At 48.2% G+C, this 21800-nt stretch overlaps 1 protein-coding gene across 1 annotated transcript; it reads left to right on the forward strand.

The window, feature by feature from the left end:
* Positions 1 to 4: 4 nt before the first annotated feature.
* Positions 5 to 9483, forward strand: LOC104348808 (uncharacterized). The gene is made up of 10 exons (XM_086467315.1): positions 5 to 122; positions 238 to 447; positions 1652 to 1772; positions 2020 to 2153; positions 3318 to 3458; positions 4627 to 4678; positions 7323 to 7469; positions 7792 to 8057; positions 8345 to 8490; positions 8974 to 9483. The coding sequence occupies exons 1-10, from the start codon at positions 5 to 7 to the stop codon at positions 9481 to 9483; spliced, it is 1845 nt and encodes a 614-aa protein (XP_086323441.1).
* The last annotated feature ends 12317 nt before the right edge of the window (positions 9484 to 21800 follow it).

Consider the following 21800-nt stretch of genomic DNA (forward strand, 5'->3'; position numbering starts at 1 on the left):
GGAGATGCACTGCGACCCCGCCACGCCACTTCCGGGTGCACCGCCCACAGCCCTCCGCCGTGGCGGCCGGGGGAGCAGCTGGCGGGCCGGTGAACGCTTGCAGCGGACGGTATCCATGACCGGTTGGCACCCACGGGGGTCCGTGCGGGGCAGCTCTCCGCTGCCTTGGAAAGGTCCCAGCAACGGGAGAGGTTCTCGAGGGGTGGGGAAAAAGCAAATGGCGCCTCTCTCTGCCAGAAGGGCAGGAAGGATCTGGGGAGCTGTCCACCCGGCGGGATGGGAATGAGGATGGAGCAACCAACCCTGGAAGCCCTTTCCAGGTGCATGAAGGACAGGGAGGTGATCAGGAGAAGTCTGCGTGGGTTTACCGAGGGGAAATGCGGCCTCAGCAGGCGATTGCCATCTCCGGCGAGGTGGCTGCCAGCATCCTCAGCCAGCTCGCAGGCAGTACAGAATTGGGCCAAAACATCAGAGGGTCATGCTGCCATCCAGAGAGTCCTGGACAGGCTGGAGAATTAGAAACCTCGTGAAGTTCAACAAAGGGAAGTGCGATGTCCTTCCCCTGGGGAAGATTTATGCCATGCACCAGGACATGCTGGGGGCTGACTGGTTGGGAAGCAGCTCTGCAGAGAAGGACCTGGGGGTCCTGAATGACAACAAATTGGACATGATATAGATGATATGAGAAAGAAGAGGTTTCATCTTGACAGAGAATTTTTTTGCAGTGAGAACAATCATTCACTGGAACAACTTCCCCAGCGGTTTGGAGGAGTTGCCATTGCTGGAGGCTTTCAAGATGCAACTGGACAGGGTGGGAGATAGTCTTATCCTTTCCCACAAGAGGTTGGACCTGGGCTTCTCTACAATCTATGAGTCTGTGAGCCAGTGGAGTGGGTTGACCCCTACTAACAGCCAAGCACCCACATAGCCACTCACTCCCCTCTTCCCCAGGACAGGTGGAAAATAGGTGGTGAGATGGTTTGTGGATCAAAGTAAGGACAGTTTAATAGGGAAGGAAAAGCTGTGTGCACAAGCAATGCAAAATATGGTATTTATTAGCTGCTTCCCATTAGCAGGCAAATTATAATAATAATAATGCACATTGGCCCAACTGTCCAAGGTCCTCTGTACCTGCAGTGGCAGGACAGCAGGTCCCCACTCATCTCTCTGGCCAATTCTAATTCCAGTGCTCCAAAGAGGAAGCAGCCCTCAGGGAACTGCAGCCTGTGACCTGCCTGCTGCATACACCAGAGGCATCGCTCATCCTCCTGCCTCTCTGGAGGGTCTTGGTGGCCCTGGGAGAAGGTGGGACATGAAGCCTCCGTGGCAAGGAGGAGAGGCCGTTGCATGGCAGAGAAGTGACATGGAGGCACTTGGGCAGAAGGTGCTGAGTCAGAGCATGGCAGGGGCTGCTCCTCTGCACAGGGACACTGGTGGGACTGCCACGAGGATGGGACAGTGCCCTGGAGTGCCATCCTGGTGGGAGATGTAGGCCAGGCTGCTCAGGACCACAACAGCCTTGGGGCTGCCATGTCTCCCTGTTGGTGTGACCAGGCTGTGGGCCGGTGTTGCCTTACTTTGCTGGGCCCTTTGTGAGGCACTAGTCTCTGTCTCTGCTGGGCTCCCTACACCGTGACCATGTGCTCCACAGTCCCTCTGTCGTCACAGAAGACCTTTGGCTTTGGGAAGTGGCTTCTTCTGCCACCCTACAAGCAGTCAGGTTGCAGAGCAGAGCCAGGGCAGTGCCAGGAGCTGGGCGAGTACTGGGAAAGGTGAGCTGTTTGGGGCACCAGATCATGGCCCTGGCATCCATGTGGGTTTGTGTTCCCTTCCCTCCCCACAAGATCAGTGTTCGTGTGTGTTGCGAAAATGGGGAAATCAATCCGGTTTTGTGCGGCTGACACCGAATATGCGACAGACACAAATCCAGAAACAAATAGTCATCATTTATTTACAGCAACGTTTACAGGTTCTTTTGGATTGCCGGTGATAAATTAAAAGCTACGGGTATAACACAAGGTTTATCACTAATATAACAACAACACTATACGTGCACGTACACACTAACAACAATAACAGCTTGCCCACTGTGGGCCCAGCCACTTGGCAAATGGACAAGCCTGTCGAACAGGGATACAGTAGAACAAGAGACAGTAAAGTTGCGACAAACAAGAATCAAGGATATACTCGGGGAAGCATAGAAATGCACTTGAGGAGAAAATGTGAAATACACCCAGGGAGGAAAAGTATCATTCAGCATTAGCTGAGGTAAATAACACTACCCACGTGACATCCCAAGTCAGGGGGATGGAGAAGGAGCGAATTAATCCGTCCAGTCGTCAGTATGGTTCCAAGTTGATCCTGTCCCGATTTTTGGGCTGAAATTGGGGTGATATTTATACTCGAATTTTTACATTACATCACCAGGGTATACATGGGGGTGGGGATGACTATGGACAATCTTAAACGCTTATGTTAATGCCCCAAAGTCCATTCATGGGTGGAGGTAGTGGCTCCTTTTTGTTTAGGACAAAGAGAATGGCTTATGTTAATGCCACAAATGTCCATTAATTTACACCTGCATGGGTGGAGGTAGTGGCTCCTTTTGTTTAGGGAAAAGAGAATAGGGGACTGGGACCACGAGGCCTTGATCTAGTGATGGCTGCCCCCTGCCCAGTGCTTGCCACTTCACCCAATGCTGAATTTAATGCTTCCGGGCATGCAGCTACATGGTGTATGTGACTTGGACTTTGTGATTAACTTTGCACTCTCTCTACAGTGTGTGTATCACTCAGCCTTCCTGGAGGCTGGTGCACGATAGGGGATGTGATATACCCCCTCAAGGCCATGGTCTTTGGCCCAAGTGTCTATGAGATTGTTTCGGAAATGAGTCCCATTGTCTGACTCAGTCCTTCCTGGGGTGCTGTGTCGCCATAAGACCTGCTTTTCGAGGCCCAGGATAGTGTTCCGGGCAGTGGCATGGGGCATGGCACATGTTTCCAGCCATCTGGTGGTTGCTTCCACCATTTTAAGCACATGGCACTTGCGTTGGCAAGTCTGTGGGATTGTGATATAGTCGATCTGCCAGGCCTCCCCATATTTGTATTTCAGCCATCGCCCTCCATATCACAGGGTCTTCAACCACTTGGCTTGCTTGATCACAGCACATTTCACACTCACAGATAACTTGTGCGGTAATGTCTGTGGTCAAGTCTGACCCTTGGTCACGAGTTCATCTGTATGTTGCATCCCTTCCTTGATGGCCTGAGCTGTCATGGGCCCACCAAGCCACAAATAATTCACCCTTATGTTGCCAGTCCAAATCCACCTGAGCAACTTTAATCTTAGCAGCGTGATCTACCTGCTGGTTGTTTTGATGTTCTTCAATGGCCCAACTCTTGCGTACATGGGCATCTACGTGACGTGCTTTCACAACCAAGTTCTCTATCCAGGCAGCAGTATCTTGCCACAATATGGCAGCCCACTTGGGTTTGCCTTTGCTTCCACTGCTGTAACCGCCCCCACAGGGCATTTGCCACCATCCATGAGTCAGTACAGAGATAGAGCACTGGCTATTTTCCTTGATCAGCGATATCTAAAGCTAGCTGGATGGCTTTTACCTCTGCAAACTGATTCGATTCACCTTCTCCTTCAGCATTTTCTGCGACTTGTCATACACGACTCCATACAGCCACCTTCCACTTCCAATACTTTCCTACAATGTGACAGGACCCATCAGTAAACCGGGCATATTGACTTTTCAGCGTGCATCACCTCCTCTGCTGGTGACATTCCAAAATCTTTGCCTCCTGGTCAGTCTGTGATCACTTCTAAAATTCCTGAGTGATTGGGACTTCCTATTCGAGCCTGTTGTGTTATCAGTGCAACCCACTTACTGCATGTGGCATCGGTTGCATAGTGTGTTGAGGAGCCTCTTCCTTTGAACATCCATTCCAGCACTGGCAGCTGGGTGCTAAGGCAAGCTGTGCTTCAGTTCCAACCACTTCCGAGGCAGCTTGAACTCCTTCATTGCTGCCAGTATCTCTTTTTCAGTTGGAGTCTAGCAGGCCTTGGATCCTCTGTATCCCCGACACCAAAACCCTAGGGGTCAACCTTGGCTGTTCTTGGATGCTTTCTGCCAGAGGCTCCAGGTAGGGCCATTCTCCCTGGCTGCGGTGTAGAGCACGTTTCTAATGTCTTGTCCTGTCCACACTGGCCCAAGGACTACTGCATGAACAATCTCCTGTTTAATTTGTTCAAAGGCTTGTTGTTGGTCCGGGCTCCATTTAAAATCATTCTTCTGGGTGACTTGAGAGGGCTTACAATCAGACTGTAGTCTGGAGTATGCATCTTCCAAAATCCCACAACACCTAAGAAAGCTTGTGTTTCCTTTTTGCTAGTCGGTGGAGACATGGCTGCTATCTTGTTGATCACATCCATTGGAATCTGGCAACGCCCATCTTGGCATTTTATTCCTAAAAACTGGCTCTCCTGTGCAGGTCCCCTAACCTTACTTTATTTTATGGCAAAATTGGCTTTCAAAAGGATTTGGATCATTTTCTTCCCTTTCTCAAAAAATTCTTCTGCTGTGTTGCCCCGTATGATGATGTCATCAATGTATTGCAGGTGTTCCTGAGTTTCACGCTGTTCCAGTGCAGTCTGGATCAGCCCATGGCAAATGGTGGGGCTGTGCTTCCAACCCTGGGGCAGTCAATTCCAGGTGTACTGGACACTCTTCCAGGTGAAAGCAAACTGTGGCTTGCACTCTGCTGCCAAAGGGATTGAGAAAAACGCATCAGCAATTATCAGTTGTGGCATACCACTGTCTTTGACTCCAGTTCGTATTGAAGTTCTAGCATGTCTGACATGGCAGCGCTCAGCAGTGGTGTGACTGACCCAGCAGGGCAGACGGTCCCAGCTCTGCCGCACTCAGGCTGCTGGTGCTGTGTTACGGCTCACTGGTGGCCCTTTCTGCTGTGGGGCTGCTCTCTAATCACAGCCTGGTTCTTGCAGGATGATCCCATGCAAGGGCCTCCACTGGTCCCTTCTGGCAAGGGAGGGGGACATTGCCACTTGGCAGGTGAGTTTTGGAAGAAAGGCCGCCTCCTGAAACTGGCACGTCTGCTGAGCTGGGCTGCTGCTGCTGCTGACCATCGCCCCGAGCATGTTGGTCCCCATCGCTCTGCGGCAGGCGGGAGCTGAGCCCTCAGGAGCACTGGTGGTGCTGCCTGCCACATCTCTGTCCTCAGAGCCAGGCAGATGTGTCTCTGCTCCTTGGTGTGAGCTGGGAGGAGCTCTGTTCACTTGTCCCTTGAGTGTCACCATGCAGGTTTGGCACCCCAAGGGAGGACGTCACCCAGAGGAGGAAGGACACCTGCTGGGCATCAGCTGCTGAGCGTGATTCTCTGAGGACACGGAGCCCCTGCTGCTGTGCACAGCCTGGAAGAGGGCAGGATGAGGGCTGGGCCAGGCTGTCACGGTGGCACGCAGGCTCTCAGGAGCCTCCAAGCTGGAGCCACTGAGCAGCAGCCACCGTTCCAGCTGCCCACTCCCTGCTGTCCTACTGCACCTTTCAGCACTGCACTGCAGGATGGGCAGGGCCGGGCAGGGCAGGCTCCGAGAGCGCTGGCCTGCCGGTCTCCATTGATGGGCTCTTTCCCTTTGCAGCAGGAGGGAGCCAGAGGAGGAGGAAAGGTCTGCCCTGGCCTTTTGCTCTGTGGCAGACCCAAGCCACTGCCCAGGCACCAGGGTAGGTGGACTCTGGGTGCCGATGGGCGCTCTTTGGCCCGCCCCTGGCACACATCTGTGAGGAAGACAGCACGCTGCCCCAGCCCATCGAGGTAAGCCAGCCTGGATCGGGGGGGGGGGGGGGGGGGGGGGCAGCATGGGTATGGTGTGCATGTGTGGTGGATTAAGGCACGGACTCTGATTGAGGGTGAACTGAAGACCGAAGACCTTTATTGTTTGTTACAGCATCATTATATACATTTCTCTATCAGCACATGCGCCACTAAGTAAGCTATGATTGGTGTACAAGCATCGTTTGTGCGCCACTACTGCTAATCTCATTAGCTGCTATTTTGCAGGCTTGTGTTCCTCTCATACCTAACTGTCAGCACCTGTTTACTTCCCTGTTATCTTCCTTTACTCTTGTTCAACGCTCAGGGCAGGAACTGCCTGAATCCTGTTAACTCTTTCCATCCCTTCTCTCCTTGTTCCTCCTCATGCATGCACAGTGTGTGTACGTAGACGTTGAATGCACCCATGCATAGTGCACACGTGGTGCATGTGCACACAGAGAACACCACACAAAGTGATGTGCCAGCCTGAGTGCATCCAAAGTGCACCAGGTGGGTCTGCTGGACTTGTCCCATTCACACGTAACAGCTTGCTGACTGCGGCTGTGACCATATTGGCTCTTCAACAGCCAAACGCATGCATACTGCCTGTAGTGGTTACATTCTCTGGTGTATGTTTTTTGGGAAGGACCTGATGGCAAATGACTGCAGAGAGCAGTGTGGCAGTGAACTTCCCAAAGAGGCTGTCATGCCACGCTTGCTTTTTTCCCACTAGCTGTGAGCAGGCAGTGCTTGGAGGCAGGTGCTTCTGCCTGCCACGGAGCCTGCATGTCCTCATCCCTCAAGCAGAGCATTCAGCAGGGGTCTGTTGGGGGTCCCCAATCCCAGCTTATGCCTCACCTCCTGCTTGGAAACCCCCCATGTTGCCGACACCTGCACCTCCACCCCCTGAGAGGCCACCCTGCCTCACACCCAGAAACAGCGGCCCCAGGGCCAAGGGCACCACGGGCAGTGCAAGTACTGTGGGCAGTACCTCGGCTGCTGCGCTGGTGGCGACAAGCCCTCAGTTCTTGCTGGTAGCGATGAATTTGCTTCCCCTCCTCATCCTGCAGGCCCTGTGCTGGCCTGCGCATGGCACATGGAATAACTGCGGGTAAGGGGGCCGAGGCTTTGGGAGGGAGCTCGGGCAGCCCTTGTGGGCTTCACTGGAGGGTGGCTGTGTGTCCCCCGTGGCCACACCACAGCTTCCCAAACCCCCTGTGGGAGCCTCAGGTCCTTTCCAGCAGCCAAGCTGCTGGCACAAGTCATAGACGGGGCTAGAGCAGAAAGAGAGGCGGGCGGACACATGCCCCATGGTGTTCCCTGGCCCTGTCATCCATGCAGCACCCTGTGGGGAGGGAAGATGGCTGACCTTCAGCCTCAACATCAGCAAAACTGTCAAGCAGCACACTCATGAGTTGCTTCTTAGAGAGGGACCCGTGGGCTCTGGCCCATGGCATCTCATTACGGCACACTGTGCGTCACGGGTGGCACAGGTGCCCAGCCAGGGGCTTGGCCCTGGATCGTAACCATCCAGAACCCTTGGAAAACAGGCACGGGCCACATGTGTGGAGGGTCCCTCATGAGCCCACGGCAGGTCCTCACAGCAGCCCACTGCTTCATCAAGGCCAGGTAAGGAGGACCAGGTAAGGGGGATATCCCCATAGCACCAGCAGGCGCTCTGTCCGCAGCACCACGAGCTACTGCCATCACGATGCCTTGCAGAATGCCTGGTGCCTGGGGACTGGTGAGCCTAGCTGAGAGACTGCTCTGGTGAAGGCTGGGCTTGTGCCATCGATTCCTAGCAGCCTCCAGCTCAACATTCCTTGTGCCCAAGTCATGCTACATAGCGCTGCTTTCCTCCCTGCCTTGTGAAGCAGAAGGCAGGGAACAGCAGGGCTGCTGCAGCACGTGGCTCCATTCCCTCTGACCCCTCTCTCCATCTGCCTTCCAGGCACATCACCATGTGGCGCATGGTGATCGGGGCCACCCACTTGACTCAACTGGGCCCTGAGACCCAAGTGCGCAACATTAAGTGGCTGATGGTTCACGAATGCTACAGTAACATCATGGACATGAACGATATCACCTTGCTGGAACTGGACCAGCCTGTCCAGTGCGGCTACTACATATATCTCACCTGCGTGCCTGACGCCTCGCTGAGAGTGTCAGAGCTGACGAGCTGCTACATCAGTGGTTGGGGTGCCACCACGGCAAGATGTGAGTTCCCAAATGGTACTCGTGTCCTGAGGGCAAGCTCAACGTGCTGGGGAGGTGGGCTGGGCTTCCTGGCAGCAGCAGCAGTGAAAGCCAGAGTCGGGCTGCGGAGACGTACGCCCATGGAGAGATGGGCCTGAGCCATTAGCCAAAGCAAGACGGAAGGGCAGGCCTGGCACAAGGCCTCTGCAGGGGCAAAGGCAAGCCCTAGGGAAGGGCTTCACCCAGACAGGGGAGGAGAACTGGCAACAGAAGGGCTGCTGGCTGTTAATTCCTTTCTGTGCTCACAGCTAGAGGATCGACTGCTGTCCTGCAGGAGGCCCAGGTCCACCTCATCGATGTCAAACTCTACAACAGCAGCCGGTGGTACAGAGGGGCCATCCAGCCCCACAACGTGTGTGCCAGCTATCCACAGGGCGGCATTGACACCTTCCAGGTAGTGTGCTCCATGCCAGCCCCCAACAGCACAGGCAACCCTGTCGCCAGCGCCCAAACGTACCCTGGTGTGTGCTGCACTTGGCAAGTCACCTTCCCACCGCTGGGTCCCCACAGCTGTCAGGGCTTACCTCCCCTTCCCTGTCTGCAGGCCCTTGCCCAGCACCCCGCTTGTCCCAGAGCCCTGGCACTCTGCCCAGAAAGGCCACACTGTGCTCTTGCCCCAGCCCAGAGGTCTGGATCCCAGTCCTGGAACGTCCTTCTTCCACACATCCGGGATCACTGGGCAGAGATGAGAGAGCGCCAGACCTTGCAGGCCCACCAGCCCCTCCCAGATAAGGTTCTGCAGGCTCCAGCACCTGAGCAGAGCCTTTCTGTGCAGTGGGTACAGCTCTGACAGGTGCTGGGAGAGAAAAAGAGGCTAGCCACAGTGCTGACAGGAGTCACCCAACAACACCGTAACCTCTCCTCTGCTCTGCTGCAGGGTGACAGAGGTGGTCCTCTCGTCTGCAAAGACAACGACGCTGACTACTTCTGGCTCATGGGGGTGACCAGCTGGGGGAAAGGCTGCGCGAGAGTCAAGCGGCCTGGAGTCTACACCTCCACACAGCACTTCTACAGCTGGATCCTGGCACAGAGGGGACTGAGCTCAGCAGCAACGGCTGCTCCAATGCCACAGCCAGTCTTCACCTCAACCCCTGTGCAGAGGCCAAGGCCAATCCCAACACAATTGGGCAGGTTTACGCCCTGTCTCTTTCCACGTCAGAAGCTGGCGGAATTCTTTCATCTGCTGCAAGATCTCCTGACGTGCCTACGTGGAAAAAGGCTTGAGCAGCAGGAGGAAGAGGATCCAGTGCAAGCTGCAGTCTACCATGGCCCTTTCCGTCTGGGGCAATGCCTGCTGACTCAAAGGCAGCCTCAGTGCCAGAGGCCTGCTCTATCCTGCCCATGCTCCTCTAGTGCGTGCAACTGCTGCACTCGACTTAGTTCTTGAAGTAAAGTTGCCAATTTTCACAGCTGACCATGCTTCAGTCCAATTCAGTCTCCTGTGCAAGGCAAGGACTTCCACACCAGGGTCCTGTGGAAGGAGACTGTGGGCAGACAAGTTGTGCACAAAGGGCAAGTGTCAATCCAAAGGGCTGAAACCATGCCTGGTCAGAGTGGAGGGTGCTCAGAGCCCCCATGGGATGGAGAAGATGGGCCACCGAGGCTAGCAAGAGGACAGGAGAGAATGACCTGCCACGCAGACAGCTTTGGGGGCGTGTGTTAAGGCATGCAAGTGAATGCTTAGGGCCTGGCGTAAGCCTTAGCTCATGGAACAGACCATGGGAAACTCCTGAGCATGGCAAGAGAACTGGGTGCCTGTAGCAAATTGGGTGAGAAGCTGACGGGAGTTAAGAGTTCGACGAGGAAGAGCTGGATTTCACAGGTATTTCAGGGGAATTGATGTGCGAGGTGGCCACACTTGAAGAAAGAGTTGGGGTAATTTTGGGGAGAGGAATCTATCAGGGACACTGGTACCCAGGAAACTGCATTGGTGATGCCGTGGAAGTCCAAGGCAACCCAGCTAATGGCACGTGAAACACCAAATGGGTTCACAGACATGTCAAACCTGGGAGCAAGCGGGAAAAAGATAACTGGGGACAGGTCACTTGTTTGGGAGAGGACAAGGGTGGAGCAAGGGGGTGGGGGGTGGGGGGGGCAAGGAAGATGAGGGGGATGTATAAACATGGAGAATGGAGGGAAGGGGGGATCGAGGAGCCAGTCACACACAGAGAAGCAAAGAAACTGCTGGTTGGTTTCTTTGACTGAGCCCTGCACCTAGTCACCACAGTGCATCCTACCTTCTTTTGGAGAGTGCTTCCCAACCGTTTGGTATGCGGCCCCGCTCTGTACCCAGTTGGCAGTGGGTCCAGAGACCAGGCTGCTAGCAAAGGCAGAAGGGCACAGAGGTTGCGGGGACACGGCAGTGGGAAACAGCGAGTGTCTTGGGCCAGCTACCGGTGGGAGCGCTGTGCGCATGTGCAATTCACTGGTAAACTTGTAGCTGGACTAGCTCATAGCAGGAGGAGCCACAGATCTGGAAAGACCCCAGGTCTGTGCCAATTATGGGCTAATTAGCTTGACATTCAGCCACAGCTTTTAATTGAACTTCATTCCCGTGCTAATATTGAAAGGACCCCTGAGCATGCTGCCCCATCCCACTCAGTGGGATTTGAGATAGGTGAATGTTTTTTTATCGTCCCTTTTAAAAGGGGATTTCTTCTGCACGGCAGAGACCCTTTGCTTGGCAAAGGTAGCAAGTTAATAACCCTCTTTGGTCAGTAGATAACAGCAATAACACACTTTAATAGTAGTAGTATGTCAGATAGGATAAAGGTAATTTTTCACAGGTTGGATAAAACGGCTTTCCCTAATTCTATCTAATAATATGGAGAGAGAAGAAAATTGAAAAAGAGAAAGAAAGAAAGAGAGAAAGAAGGAAAGAGAGAAAGAAAAGTCACCACTCCTGGAGTCCAGCGATGTCTCGCAGGTCAGGTCTGATCTTTGGTTCTTCGGCTGTGGGTGCACACCTGTGTCTTGATTATTGGTATTTTTATTGTCCTTCCATGAATATTCGTGAGTCCTCTTCATGTTATCCCCTCATCTTCTCTCTTTTCATGCTAATTAGGATGCAGGCTCAGTATACAATTTGGGGGGAGCTCCAAGGGTTTTTTTCCACTGAATATAGGGGAGTGGCCCTCCTCAAGTCCAATGTACACCCCTCTTCTGCAAGGTTTGTCTGTTTGGATAGGGGACGTTGGGTAGCTTGCTCCAGCTGAAGCCCCGCTATCCCACTCCACCCTGCTATCTCCAAGGAGGGAGCACCACTTTACCCCCTTCTCTCTGAGGAGGGAGCACCACTCCACCTTCGCAGGGCTTGTTCCCTCCCTGGAGCAGGCTGTGCTGCAAAGCAGGTTGTTTAGCACTAATACATAGAACTCGCACTGTAAAACAGATTTGTTCAAGACACATACATAAAACAGGTTGTTTAAGGGAAAAAAAATCAGACTGTCCTTCACACAGCCTTAGTGGTTCCTTCACCTTGATAATTTAGCGCTCCACCAAGTTTTACAAGTGATTTTGAAGAGATTTTGTATTTAGCTTTGACTGCTCAAGGAATGGTATATAATGTTAGATCTGTTTTTTACCACTTGAAGATTTTACTGGAAAACACCTCCAGTGAGAACTAATTTTGAGATCTTACAACTAGCTAGCCCTTAATTATTATTTTCACATGGGCTTTAGGGATATGAATAGTGCCTATCACAATGTTGAAGGGAGTTGTGCTATATATACTCAGCTACCTTCGTCCATCAAACTTGCAATCTCAAATACTGAAACTAAGTTTACACCACAAGACAGCCTCTGCAAATAGCATACTTTACATTCTTTGGTTCTTTATCAATTTGGGCTAGGATTCCCCCTGCCACCCCCATCTTGTTAATACCTGGTGTTTTAACAGAAGCCTGACAGATTAAGCACTTTACAGGAGGAGGTAATCTTGTGTGTTTTTTCCAGAAAAAAGGCACAACAGCTTTCTGGAACTGCCTCAGTGTAATCTACTTAAGTGGATAGATGAAAAATATAAAAATATTTTCAGCCAACTCTTTTTGGGAAAGTGTGTGGTGTTCAGGGTTCACTCAGTTTTTAAGATCATTTTGAGGGATCGCATTTGATTCCTGTCCTTCTTCAGACTGAGAAGGAGTTCCATTCCTGTTTAAGAAATATCGTCCCTGAGAGGACATTTTCCAAGGCCCCCACACTTACCTAGACCTGCTGATTTTTTAAAAAAAGTCAAATCCCTAGCAGATAACACCTACTATCTGCCATTACTTATGGACTTCTAGAAAGTGCTTCATTTGTCAATCACATTGTCAGATTTACTGTCCTGTTTTTAGCTGCGATAGAGTTAATTTTCTTCCTAGTAGCTGGTAGAGTGCAGGTCATGAAGCCACACTCTGGACAGCCACACAGACCCCACAGCAAACAAGGGCAGGGGCAGAACAAAGCAAGAAACTCACAGGCAACCTTTGCCCTGAGTTTGAGCTAGAAGCACTGAGCTAGCACAGGGCTACAGCAAACACCACTGCCAAAGATGGCTGAAACTGCCAATCCCATTGCATTTTTGTGTGTGTCCTGGTAAGACACTTCTGCCTTTCTCTCCTACATTGTCCTCTTTAGTACAGGAATATGCACCTGGTTAATCTTCTCTTTAACAGCTTATTGGATTACTTAGCCCTCCAAAACAAAAAGGGAGTGCAAGAAAGAGAGAAATGCAGATGAACTAAACTACAAAAAAATAACATTGACCACGAAGCAAAAGACCCAGATAAGAGCTGTTAACTGTAGAGGGACAAAAGCAGCTGTAGGAAGAAGTACACGGCTGTGTTTGAAGGTGAAAACCTAGCACAGTACTAGAGATTCATGACTTTACCCAGTATCACTAGAAGGCAGTGGATGCTATCAGAGCTGATCTGACATGTGGCAAGACATTTAATAAAGTCATGTTGCTGTTTCCATCCAGATTTAAAATGTTAACTTACATCCCTCTCTTGTTCCCGACTATCCGGACAGCAAACCATCACTGGAACCTTGCTCACTAAACAGTTGTTGACAAAGTGCTTTGTGACAAAAAGCAACGAGACGATTCAAGAGGAGCACAGACTGTGCGAGTTCAGTGCTTGCCAACAATCTCATCCCAAGCAGAAACTAAGGTGAGCCCAAGAAAAATCAAAGACCTTGCCAAATGATGGAAGTGCCACAGCAACTCCGCTGGCAGAAAACCTCTTGAGTTTCAGCCGGACTTGGGAAGGCTAATGCCGCTCCCTGGGACATGCCAAGGTGCTGGGGCCCAGTCAGGGCATCCTGGGCAAGGCTGCCCTCCTTGGGGCAGGGAGTGCCATGGGGGATGTCAGCTCGGCACTGGGAGGTGGTGAAGAGCTGTTGCAGGGGAGTGGGAAAGGGGCAGAGACTGCAGGTGCAGACAGGGCTCGGGGGGCGATGCATGTGAAATTCCCACTGGAGGAAAGCACTGCTCCAGAGTGACACTGAACAGCAGCCTCCCGGGGCCAGAAAGGTCTGAAGCAGATGGCCAAGGTGCAGGGCAGCCAGCCAAAGCCAGCCCATAGGGAGGAGGGTCTGGGGAAGGTGCTGCCAAGCCTGGGGGTGAAGACAACCCCCCAGTCCCTTCTGCTAACACTACCCATTGAGAAAGGCAAAGGAGGATGACCAAAAAATGAGTGTGGGATCTCCCAGTGCAGATGAGATGATAAGCCAGCTTTATTGTGTTGGGGAGTGGGGGCCGGCACTTCGCGCTGGTGCATGGCTGCCTGGTCAGCCGCGTCTTCCAGGCCAGCTCTATGGTTTTTGCACCCTATGTTGTAAGGGTAAGAAGTGTTGGAACTGGTCTGGTCCAGGGCAGCTGGATCATCTGCTGCTCTCCAGCACCAGAGTGCCATGGGACAGCCCCGATGCCACCTGCCTGGCAGAGCTGGAGTTGCTCCTCTCGAGTGCCAGAGCCAAACAGCCTCAAAATCATCTGCCAGGTGGTGCTGGGGCTGCTGGGCTCAGTGCTTGGGAATAGCACACACCTCGTCCCATGATGATTTCCAGTCCGGCTATAGGGCTTTTTTTGCCGCTGTTGTAACTGGAAGCAGTGTTGAATCTGGTCTGGCCCAGAGTGGCTGGCGCAGCTGCTGGTTTTAGGTACTGCAAAGCTGCAGGCTGGCCCCAGTAGTGCCTGGATGGTGGTGCTGGGCCTGCTGCTCTTGTACACCAGGGAGTCCTGGGACGGCTTTGATGCCACCTGTCTGGCAGTGCTGGGGCTGCCACGCTCTAAATCATCACTGGGGGCTGTGAGGGGAGGCAGGAAGGTCAGCAGCATGGCCCTCAAGCCCTGGGGGAGGAGAGGCCATCATGGTGTCCACAGCCCAACAGCCATCTTCTAATGATCCTACTTTCTGGTGTCTTTTTTTTTCCCCTTTAAATTTCTGCTGCAGTATATCCTGCCAGTCCCTTCAATCAGTCAGGTAGAAACTTCTCCATGAAACTTGTATAAAACTTTAAAATAGTATTATAGAAGAATTGGGAAAAAAAAACCAAACAAACCACCCCAAACCAAAAAACAAACCCCCAACATGAGACTCGACAGTCATTGCATTTACTCCCATTTCAAACAGAAGGCTAAAGAGAAACTAACAGAAAGCAAGTGGGAAAGGAGATAGAAAACAGGAGGAAAAGGCTAATCTCACTGCTGGAGTGCTACATTTAAATTACATTGGTTTTGTAAAACCCAATAGCTTGGCTAGACTGTATGAAATACAACGCATTACTAGCACAAATACCAATATTCACATTAGAACTGTGCAAATGATGGCACTACTGACTTTTACTATCCTGAATCAAATACATTGTATTTACAACGCAGATTACATTTTACTGGAAAACATTAAGTTAATGTTTGGAAAATTAATACAAAGCTACATTGCTTAGAATTAAGTCCAGTGCGGAGAAAATGTGATGTTCCACTCACTGGCTCAGTTCCACTTCTAGAAAAATCAAAAAAAGGTGATCGGAATTTAAAGTAAAGCACTTGTACCAAACATAAAGCAGCAAAAACAGATTGTAAAACCTGAACATCAGAGCATTATGTTCTGATAGTCTAGTGATTGTGGAAATTTATTCATATGCATAAACTGTTCTCCATGGGTACATTCAGTGATACTAAAAAAAAAAACCCAACCAAAATGCCATTTCTACTTTGTCACAAATTACTCTAAGACTTACAGATACATGACACAGCAGTGCGAGAGGAATTCCGCAAGTATTTCTTTTGTCTCTGCTATGTAAGTATCAAAAAGATGAAGACTGTACTACAGTTTTGTTTTCTTAAATAATCAACCCTCAAACTAGGATGGTAACTTTAGCCAATCCGTATATCCCTAGTATTACAAATAGGTACCAGATACAGTACTTTAATTTCTAAGAAAGAACAGTGATAGTCTAGACACTTCGAAGTGCAAGTTTACTTAAATGAAAAAAAAAAAAAAATCAGTCATCCGACAAAGGAATAACATAAAAGTGTCAGCAGCACAGTCTTTAGAACTGTGTTTCTTTGTGGAGGCCAAGCAGATACCTACCACACTTAGGCACAAGAGTGTCTAAACACTAAATGTGTTGCGTCTGCTATATTGACTAGAAATAGTAGCAGAAATGTCACCTGAAAGCTGTTCCTTGGGTTTTGTGTGATTTAGGAGTTCTGTGGGGAAAAAAAAAAAAGGTCTTAATTGCCAGAATTTGCTTTAAGATAATCTTGAAATATACAATACTTTAGGAAGTGTTTATTACATCTGAAAACTTGCAGAGATTTCACATACTCATGAATCTGTATCTCTGTCATTCTTATAATGAATGAGACATGCAACTGTTGATGTAGTTAACAAACAATTCATACATCATCCAAAGTGTCCCGTAAGCACAGGCTATTCCAAGGCTGCTGTGGAATTTAGGTACAAATAGAAAGGCTCAGGCTTCCTGACATTGCTAGGACACTACGAGGCTCGATTACAGCCACTACCTCCCGGAGTTGAGGAAGCACACGAAATACAGATGCTTTAGATTACCACACAATGGCTTCTTCACAATTCACCTGGAAGAACATACTACAAGGCGAGTAAGGCTTTTTTGAAGGCCTCTCCACCATTCCAGCATATGTTCCTCACTCCCAAACATTAAACACCCTACTGGTTGTTTCTGCAATTTTTCCAGCTGAAGGAACACAAAGCTAATCTGCCTGATTCATTTGCAACACTACCACACCAGTGCCAGTCTTTTCTTATGCCCTCCCACACACAGGCATTGATTCGACCTTTGATGCCAGCATCTTCAATCCTCTCCTTTTAGGGCAGCATTACAATAGCAGGAGAGGTGCCATCCAGCCAGAAACGGAGGATGCACTGACAAGACAGTACTGAGCATGCATATTTAAAACAACCTCCAAACAAGGCCAAGTTTATAAGCACGGTGCTGTGGCATCCAGAATTACTAGGCAGTGCCTGAAAGCACTGCAACAACTACTGCAAGTCTAAGAGTGCTGACGCCTTTTCTGTCTTGCCTGACTGTATCTCCCATACTTGTTATGAATAAACACCAGTCCGTAGAAAAAATACCAGTCAGCTGATCTGCAATATTGACATTTTTTTTTCTGCAAATACAGCGGGTTTTTTTCTTTCTCATATCACAGTTCTTGCCAGTATAAGTGCTCCCCAAGAGCATGGTGTTACCCAAATTTTTTTAAAACTCACAATACTGATATTGTGTGTATTAGCTGCAAGACCTTACATAGTACTCTATCTCTGCTCTGACAGCACTTGCACTATTCAGGAAAAATTGCTTTGCCGACTTGATAGAAAAAGAAGACCTTTTGCTTCCAGCAGGAGACACGTGGACTTCAGGCACTGGAATGCTGCCCATACTGCTTGAAGAGCTAAAATCAGCTTCACTCCTTGGAAAAGGAAAGGGAAGAGTGAAAACACAATAGAAATTATAACTCAAAGACTGTTTTCAAAATAACAGTGAATCACAAGCATCCTTCCTTTGTCCGTGCTGTGTGAATTTTAGAAGTTGCATAAATTTTCAGATGTTCCTGAGGACAAGTGCTGGATTTGTTCCAGATGTTCACCACTTCTTCAGAACCAGCACTTCAACAAGAGCAGAAAAAAACATTTGGATACAAAACACCCACAGTACAGAAACCAGTTTGGCACTCAGCTAGGAACATTTGTCGTGACAACCTGTTGGCTTTCTCACAGCCATCAATACATGAATGAGGCTGCTCACATGGCTCCTTCAGGAGCACAGTGATAAGGAGCACAAAGTTGTAGCTGTACATTTCTCTTGCTGTAAACTATATGAAAATACTGTGCACTGGGAGGAAAGCTGCTCCAGTTTGGTTTCTGAGATGATGTACACGTATATGTATAGAAGTATAAATATGGATGGGTACTAATAGGTACGTGCATGTATATATATATATATATATATATACACGTACACGCATATGCAGGCTTTCTTGAGGCACAGAAGCATAGTAAGGCTGTTCCAATAGCCTTGAAATAATCCAGTAGTCACGTGTGGCTCTCAAGTGCTTCTTGGGTGTTAAGCCATCTGTCTGATTACTGACTTTCTATTGATTACAGCTTTTTTTTTCCCAGGCTCTGACATATACAAGGAAAACTGCTATCATTTTGCTGAGGCCAGTAGTAGGTAGATGCACTAAGAAAGTCTATCATCTGGAAAAAAAAAAAAAAACACTCTAAAGCTAGGATTTTTTTTCAGTCTGTTATTCAAATGACAAATATCCCAAGCCATACCCAGGTCTCACACTGCAGGAGTGTATGACGACTTTACCTGAGGGCATGGAAATAACTCTTCACTCTCCAACGTTCTTTAAACAGCTGGTCGGGATATTCTCTCACCTGAGAATTCCTGGGCGCTGATCTGCTCACAAACACCCCCAGCCAGTGGTTGAAGACTTACCATGAACCCCATTTTTACTGTCATTTCCATGAGGGGGAGATGCAGCTGCAGCTACTATCATCCCTGCCAGGGCAGATAAACATCCAGGTGAACAAGCTCTCTCTTAAATCCTTCGCAGAGCTAATGGTGATGGGCACATCTTGCACCCCTGAATACCCAGGACTGGGAAAAGGCCTTGTTGGAGTGTGTCTTCACAGCCTTAAATAGGTTGAGAGATCCAGCAATAATCCTTATCATCACGCAACTCTTGTTTATTGCAACAGGAATTGGATGTGCATTTCTCCCTTCTGCTAGGCTCTTCCTGAGCTCAGAATCATAACATCAGTGGAGAACCAAGAGTGAAGGCATCTAAAACACAACTTCCCCAGGTTTTAGATATGTAGGTACATAAAAGCGAATGAAATATCACTGTTTAAACAGGTCAAATGTTCAAAATGCCAGCGCTATCTGCAAAGACCTGCTTAGAGGTTTATGGTCGAGTTTCCCCTGTTGAGCTCAGTAATCACCAACTTACCCAATGTCCTTATACCCCAGGGAAATCAAGTAAGTGAGATTTGCACCGTACTAAGATAAAGACATTCCCCTAGCTTTCTATGCCTACATATAAATACATAAACAGAAGGAATATATATAGGCATATCCACTCGATACAGCTCAGAAAGTATTAAAAGTAATCACTCTCAGAAACAAAAACTTCTAGGTGAGTAACTTGGTCACCAAAAAACAAAGTTCAGAGAACACAGAAATCATTTATGATTTGAAGTCAAGCATGGTCAGAAAATGGAAAACTGGAATTTTTTACATTCTGTCTGAAATAATGTCTTAATTTTGAAAACTGTCAAAGTTCTTCTTTTAAAAGGAGTAAAAACAAAAAAAATCTCCCCAAACATTCTAAATATTTTAGATTTGATATCTTTATTCAGTCTGAAATAAAGCTTTACTTTATTCGTTTGATTTGGCAGGAAACCCCCAGATCAGTTATTTGCATAGCTCCACATTGAACATCGTAAGATGTCAGACAAAAAAAAAAGAAATAGGGGATGTAAAGGGAAACAGTAAAGGAAATAATCTATCAATTCTTGAGTAAATATTGCTCAGAAAACAGTTCAAATCCCAGGTTTCTCATTCAAAAGGCATTAATAACCTGGAGGAATTTTAAAAAATGTCAACAGTAACGATAATAGGATTACAGGGGAAGGGAGATGAAGGGAATGAAATTTTTGTGTTCTAAGAGAGAAAGAAATACTGGTAACACTGTTTATCACGGGGAGGAGGAACACAGCTGGAAAACTGTCAAGAAAACCACGTAACAGCAACACAGGATTCTGGCTGTGCTGCCAATCCATAGCTGCACAGTTCCTTATTTCAGACAGATGGAATTCAGGCTTTTGCCTTTTACTTGCCTATACTTCCTTTACATCTAGATGACTTCTTTTCTGGATCCTCTATTTTTGCTGTGAATTCTGGGTGCTTGCTGCAGCCTGAGCGTCTTCTGAACAGAAGGAGATACATGTCTTGAGAGGACACAGACCAACCACTGATTGCCTACATCTTTGCTAAGCAACGTTGACAATAGATTTTTAGAAGTGTGTGGATCACAAAATTTGTGACACAGGATTAAAAGATTGTTTTTCTAGGCCACTTTAATTTAAAAGGCACTTGTAGATTTGGGTTCAAAATACGAAACACTTTAATGCCAAAACACTCTTGGTAGGTGCTACATTGCTTATTTGTATTTGAAAGAAATACTTGGCAATTTCAACATGTTTTCCACGTCAATTCAACTGAATTTGCTTAAATTCAACTTTGCATCTAAAATTTATAAAAAATCCAAACTAAAAAAATAGCGCAATGGTCCTAATTTTTACCTGACTTTTAAAGCACCTTTTGCTCCAAATATTTATATTTTTATTACATTCCCGTATTATCTCTCGGAAGTTATCGAGCAAATTTTTTTCATTTCCCTGCAATTTAGTTAGCTTATGTCCAAAAAATACTTCATTCCTGCAGACTAATGAAATTCAGGGTGAAAATGAGATGCAGAATCGCCCTGTGCAATGCTAGGCACCTTTGGCAGCAGTCCTCAGGAACAAGACAAATAGAGAGTGCCTGAGCTCATCAGGGATGAACAGAAGAGGAAAAGGTATCTAATTAGACCCACTTGAAGATCCAAGCGTGACCTTCAAACACAAACTTTCTTCCAAAACTGAATGTCTAAGACCAACTTCCCTTTTGTTAAAAAAAAAAAAATTACAACAAAGAAGGAGAAACAGAAGAGGCAGAGACTGTACTTGACTTCAATAAGAGCTAACAGCAGAGTTGTCAGAGACCTGATAAAGAGCACAGGAGCTGGGGTGGGATTCATCTGAATCAACGTGGATGTCTCTGATGTAGACACCCATCTCCGAGCCAACCTTGCATGAAGGACAGTCTGATATTTTTGCCTTAAACAACCTGTTTTGAAGATTTTATATATGTGTCTTGAACAAACCTGTTTTATACTGCGAGTTTTATGTGTTAGCCCTAAAACCAGCCTGCTTTGCAGTACAGACTGCTCCAGCAAGGGAACAAGCCCTGTGAAGATGGAGCGGTGCTCCCTGTTCGGAGAGAAGAGGTTGAAGTGATGCTCCCTCCTCAGAGATAGGAGGGTGGACCAGTGTTCTGCTTCAGAAACTTTAGTTGGGGTGATCAATAGGGAGGGCTTCAGCTGGAGCAAGCTACCCATGATCTCCTATCCAAACAAACAAACCCTGCAGAAGAGGGGTGTACATTGAAGAGGACAGCTCCCTTGTCTACAGGTGTACATAGGACATGAGGAGGTCTACTCCTTTACATATAGTGGACAGAACCCCTTGGACCCCCCAAAATTTTGCACACTGCACCTGCATCCTAATTAACATTAAAAGCGAGGAGGGAATAAGGTGAACAGGACTCATGAATATTCATGGCAGGACAATAAAAATACCAATAATCGAGACACAGATGTGCACCCACCACTGAAGAACCAAAGACCAGACCAGACCTGCGAGACGCCGCTGCATCCAGGAGCAGTGATATCTCTTTCTCTTTCTCTCCTCCTTTCTCTTATTCTTTCTTTCTCTTTTTTACTCTTTTTTTTTTTTTTTTCTTCTCTCTACATATTACAAATAGCATTAGGAAAAGCCATACTTTGATCTGTGAAATATTATTTTATCCTATCCATGATATACTACTATCATTAAAGTGCGTTATTGCTGCTAATCTACTGACCAAAGAGTTACTAACTCACTACATTTGCCAATCAAAGGGTCTCTGCCATGCAGAGTAAAACCCCTTTTAAAAGGTAGGATACAACAGATTCACCTACCCTGAAACCCACTGATTGGAACGGGACACCTTGGTCCCATTTTTAGGCAACTCATAGTCAGTATACCCAGTGAGTTCAAGGTACTGTGTATCTTATCCTAAAGTAGATGCTTACATCTTCTGTCAGAAAGTCTGTACACCAGATTCACTGCTTTTATTCATTGTATCTCCTTTAAAACAAAACAGGACCTTAGTCCACTTGTGCAGCTGGAGACAACCACAACTATATTAGATATGCCACTGAGGTCAGACAAATTACAGTCCATCTCTGCTTTATCCAGTTTGGCTGAAGACTGTGAATTTATGTCTCCTTCACCTCCAAAATAGGTCCCATAAACCCCAGGAGAAGGGAAATGGCAGATTCACCTGTTAAAGCTGTTCCGTTCC

Source organism: Leptosomus discolor, chromosome 6 (assembly GCF_034619465.1).
Source record: "Leptosomus discolor isolate bLepDis1 chromosome 6, bLepDis1.hap2, whole genome shotgun sequence".
NCBI lineage: Eukaryota > Metazoa > Chordata > Aves > Leptosomiformes > Leptosomidae > Leptosomus > Leptosomus discolor.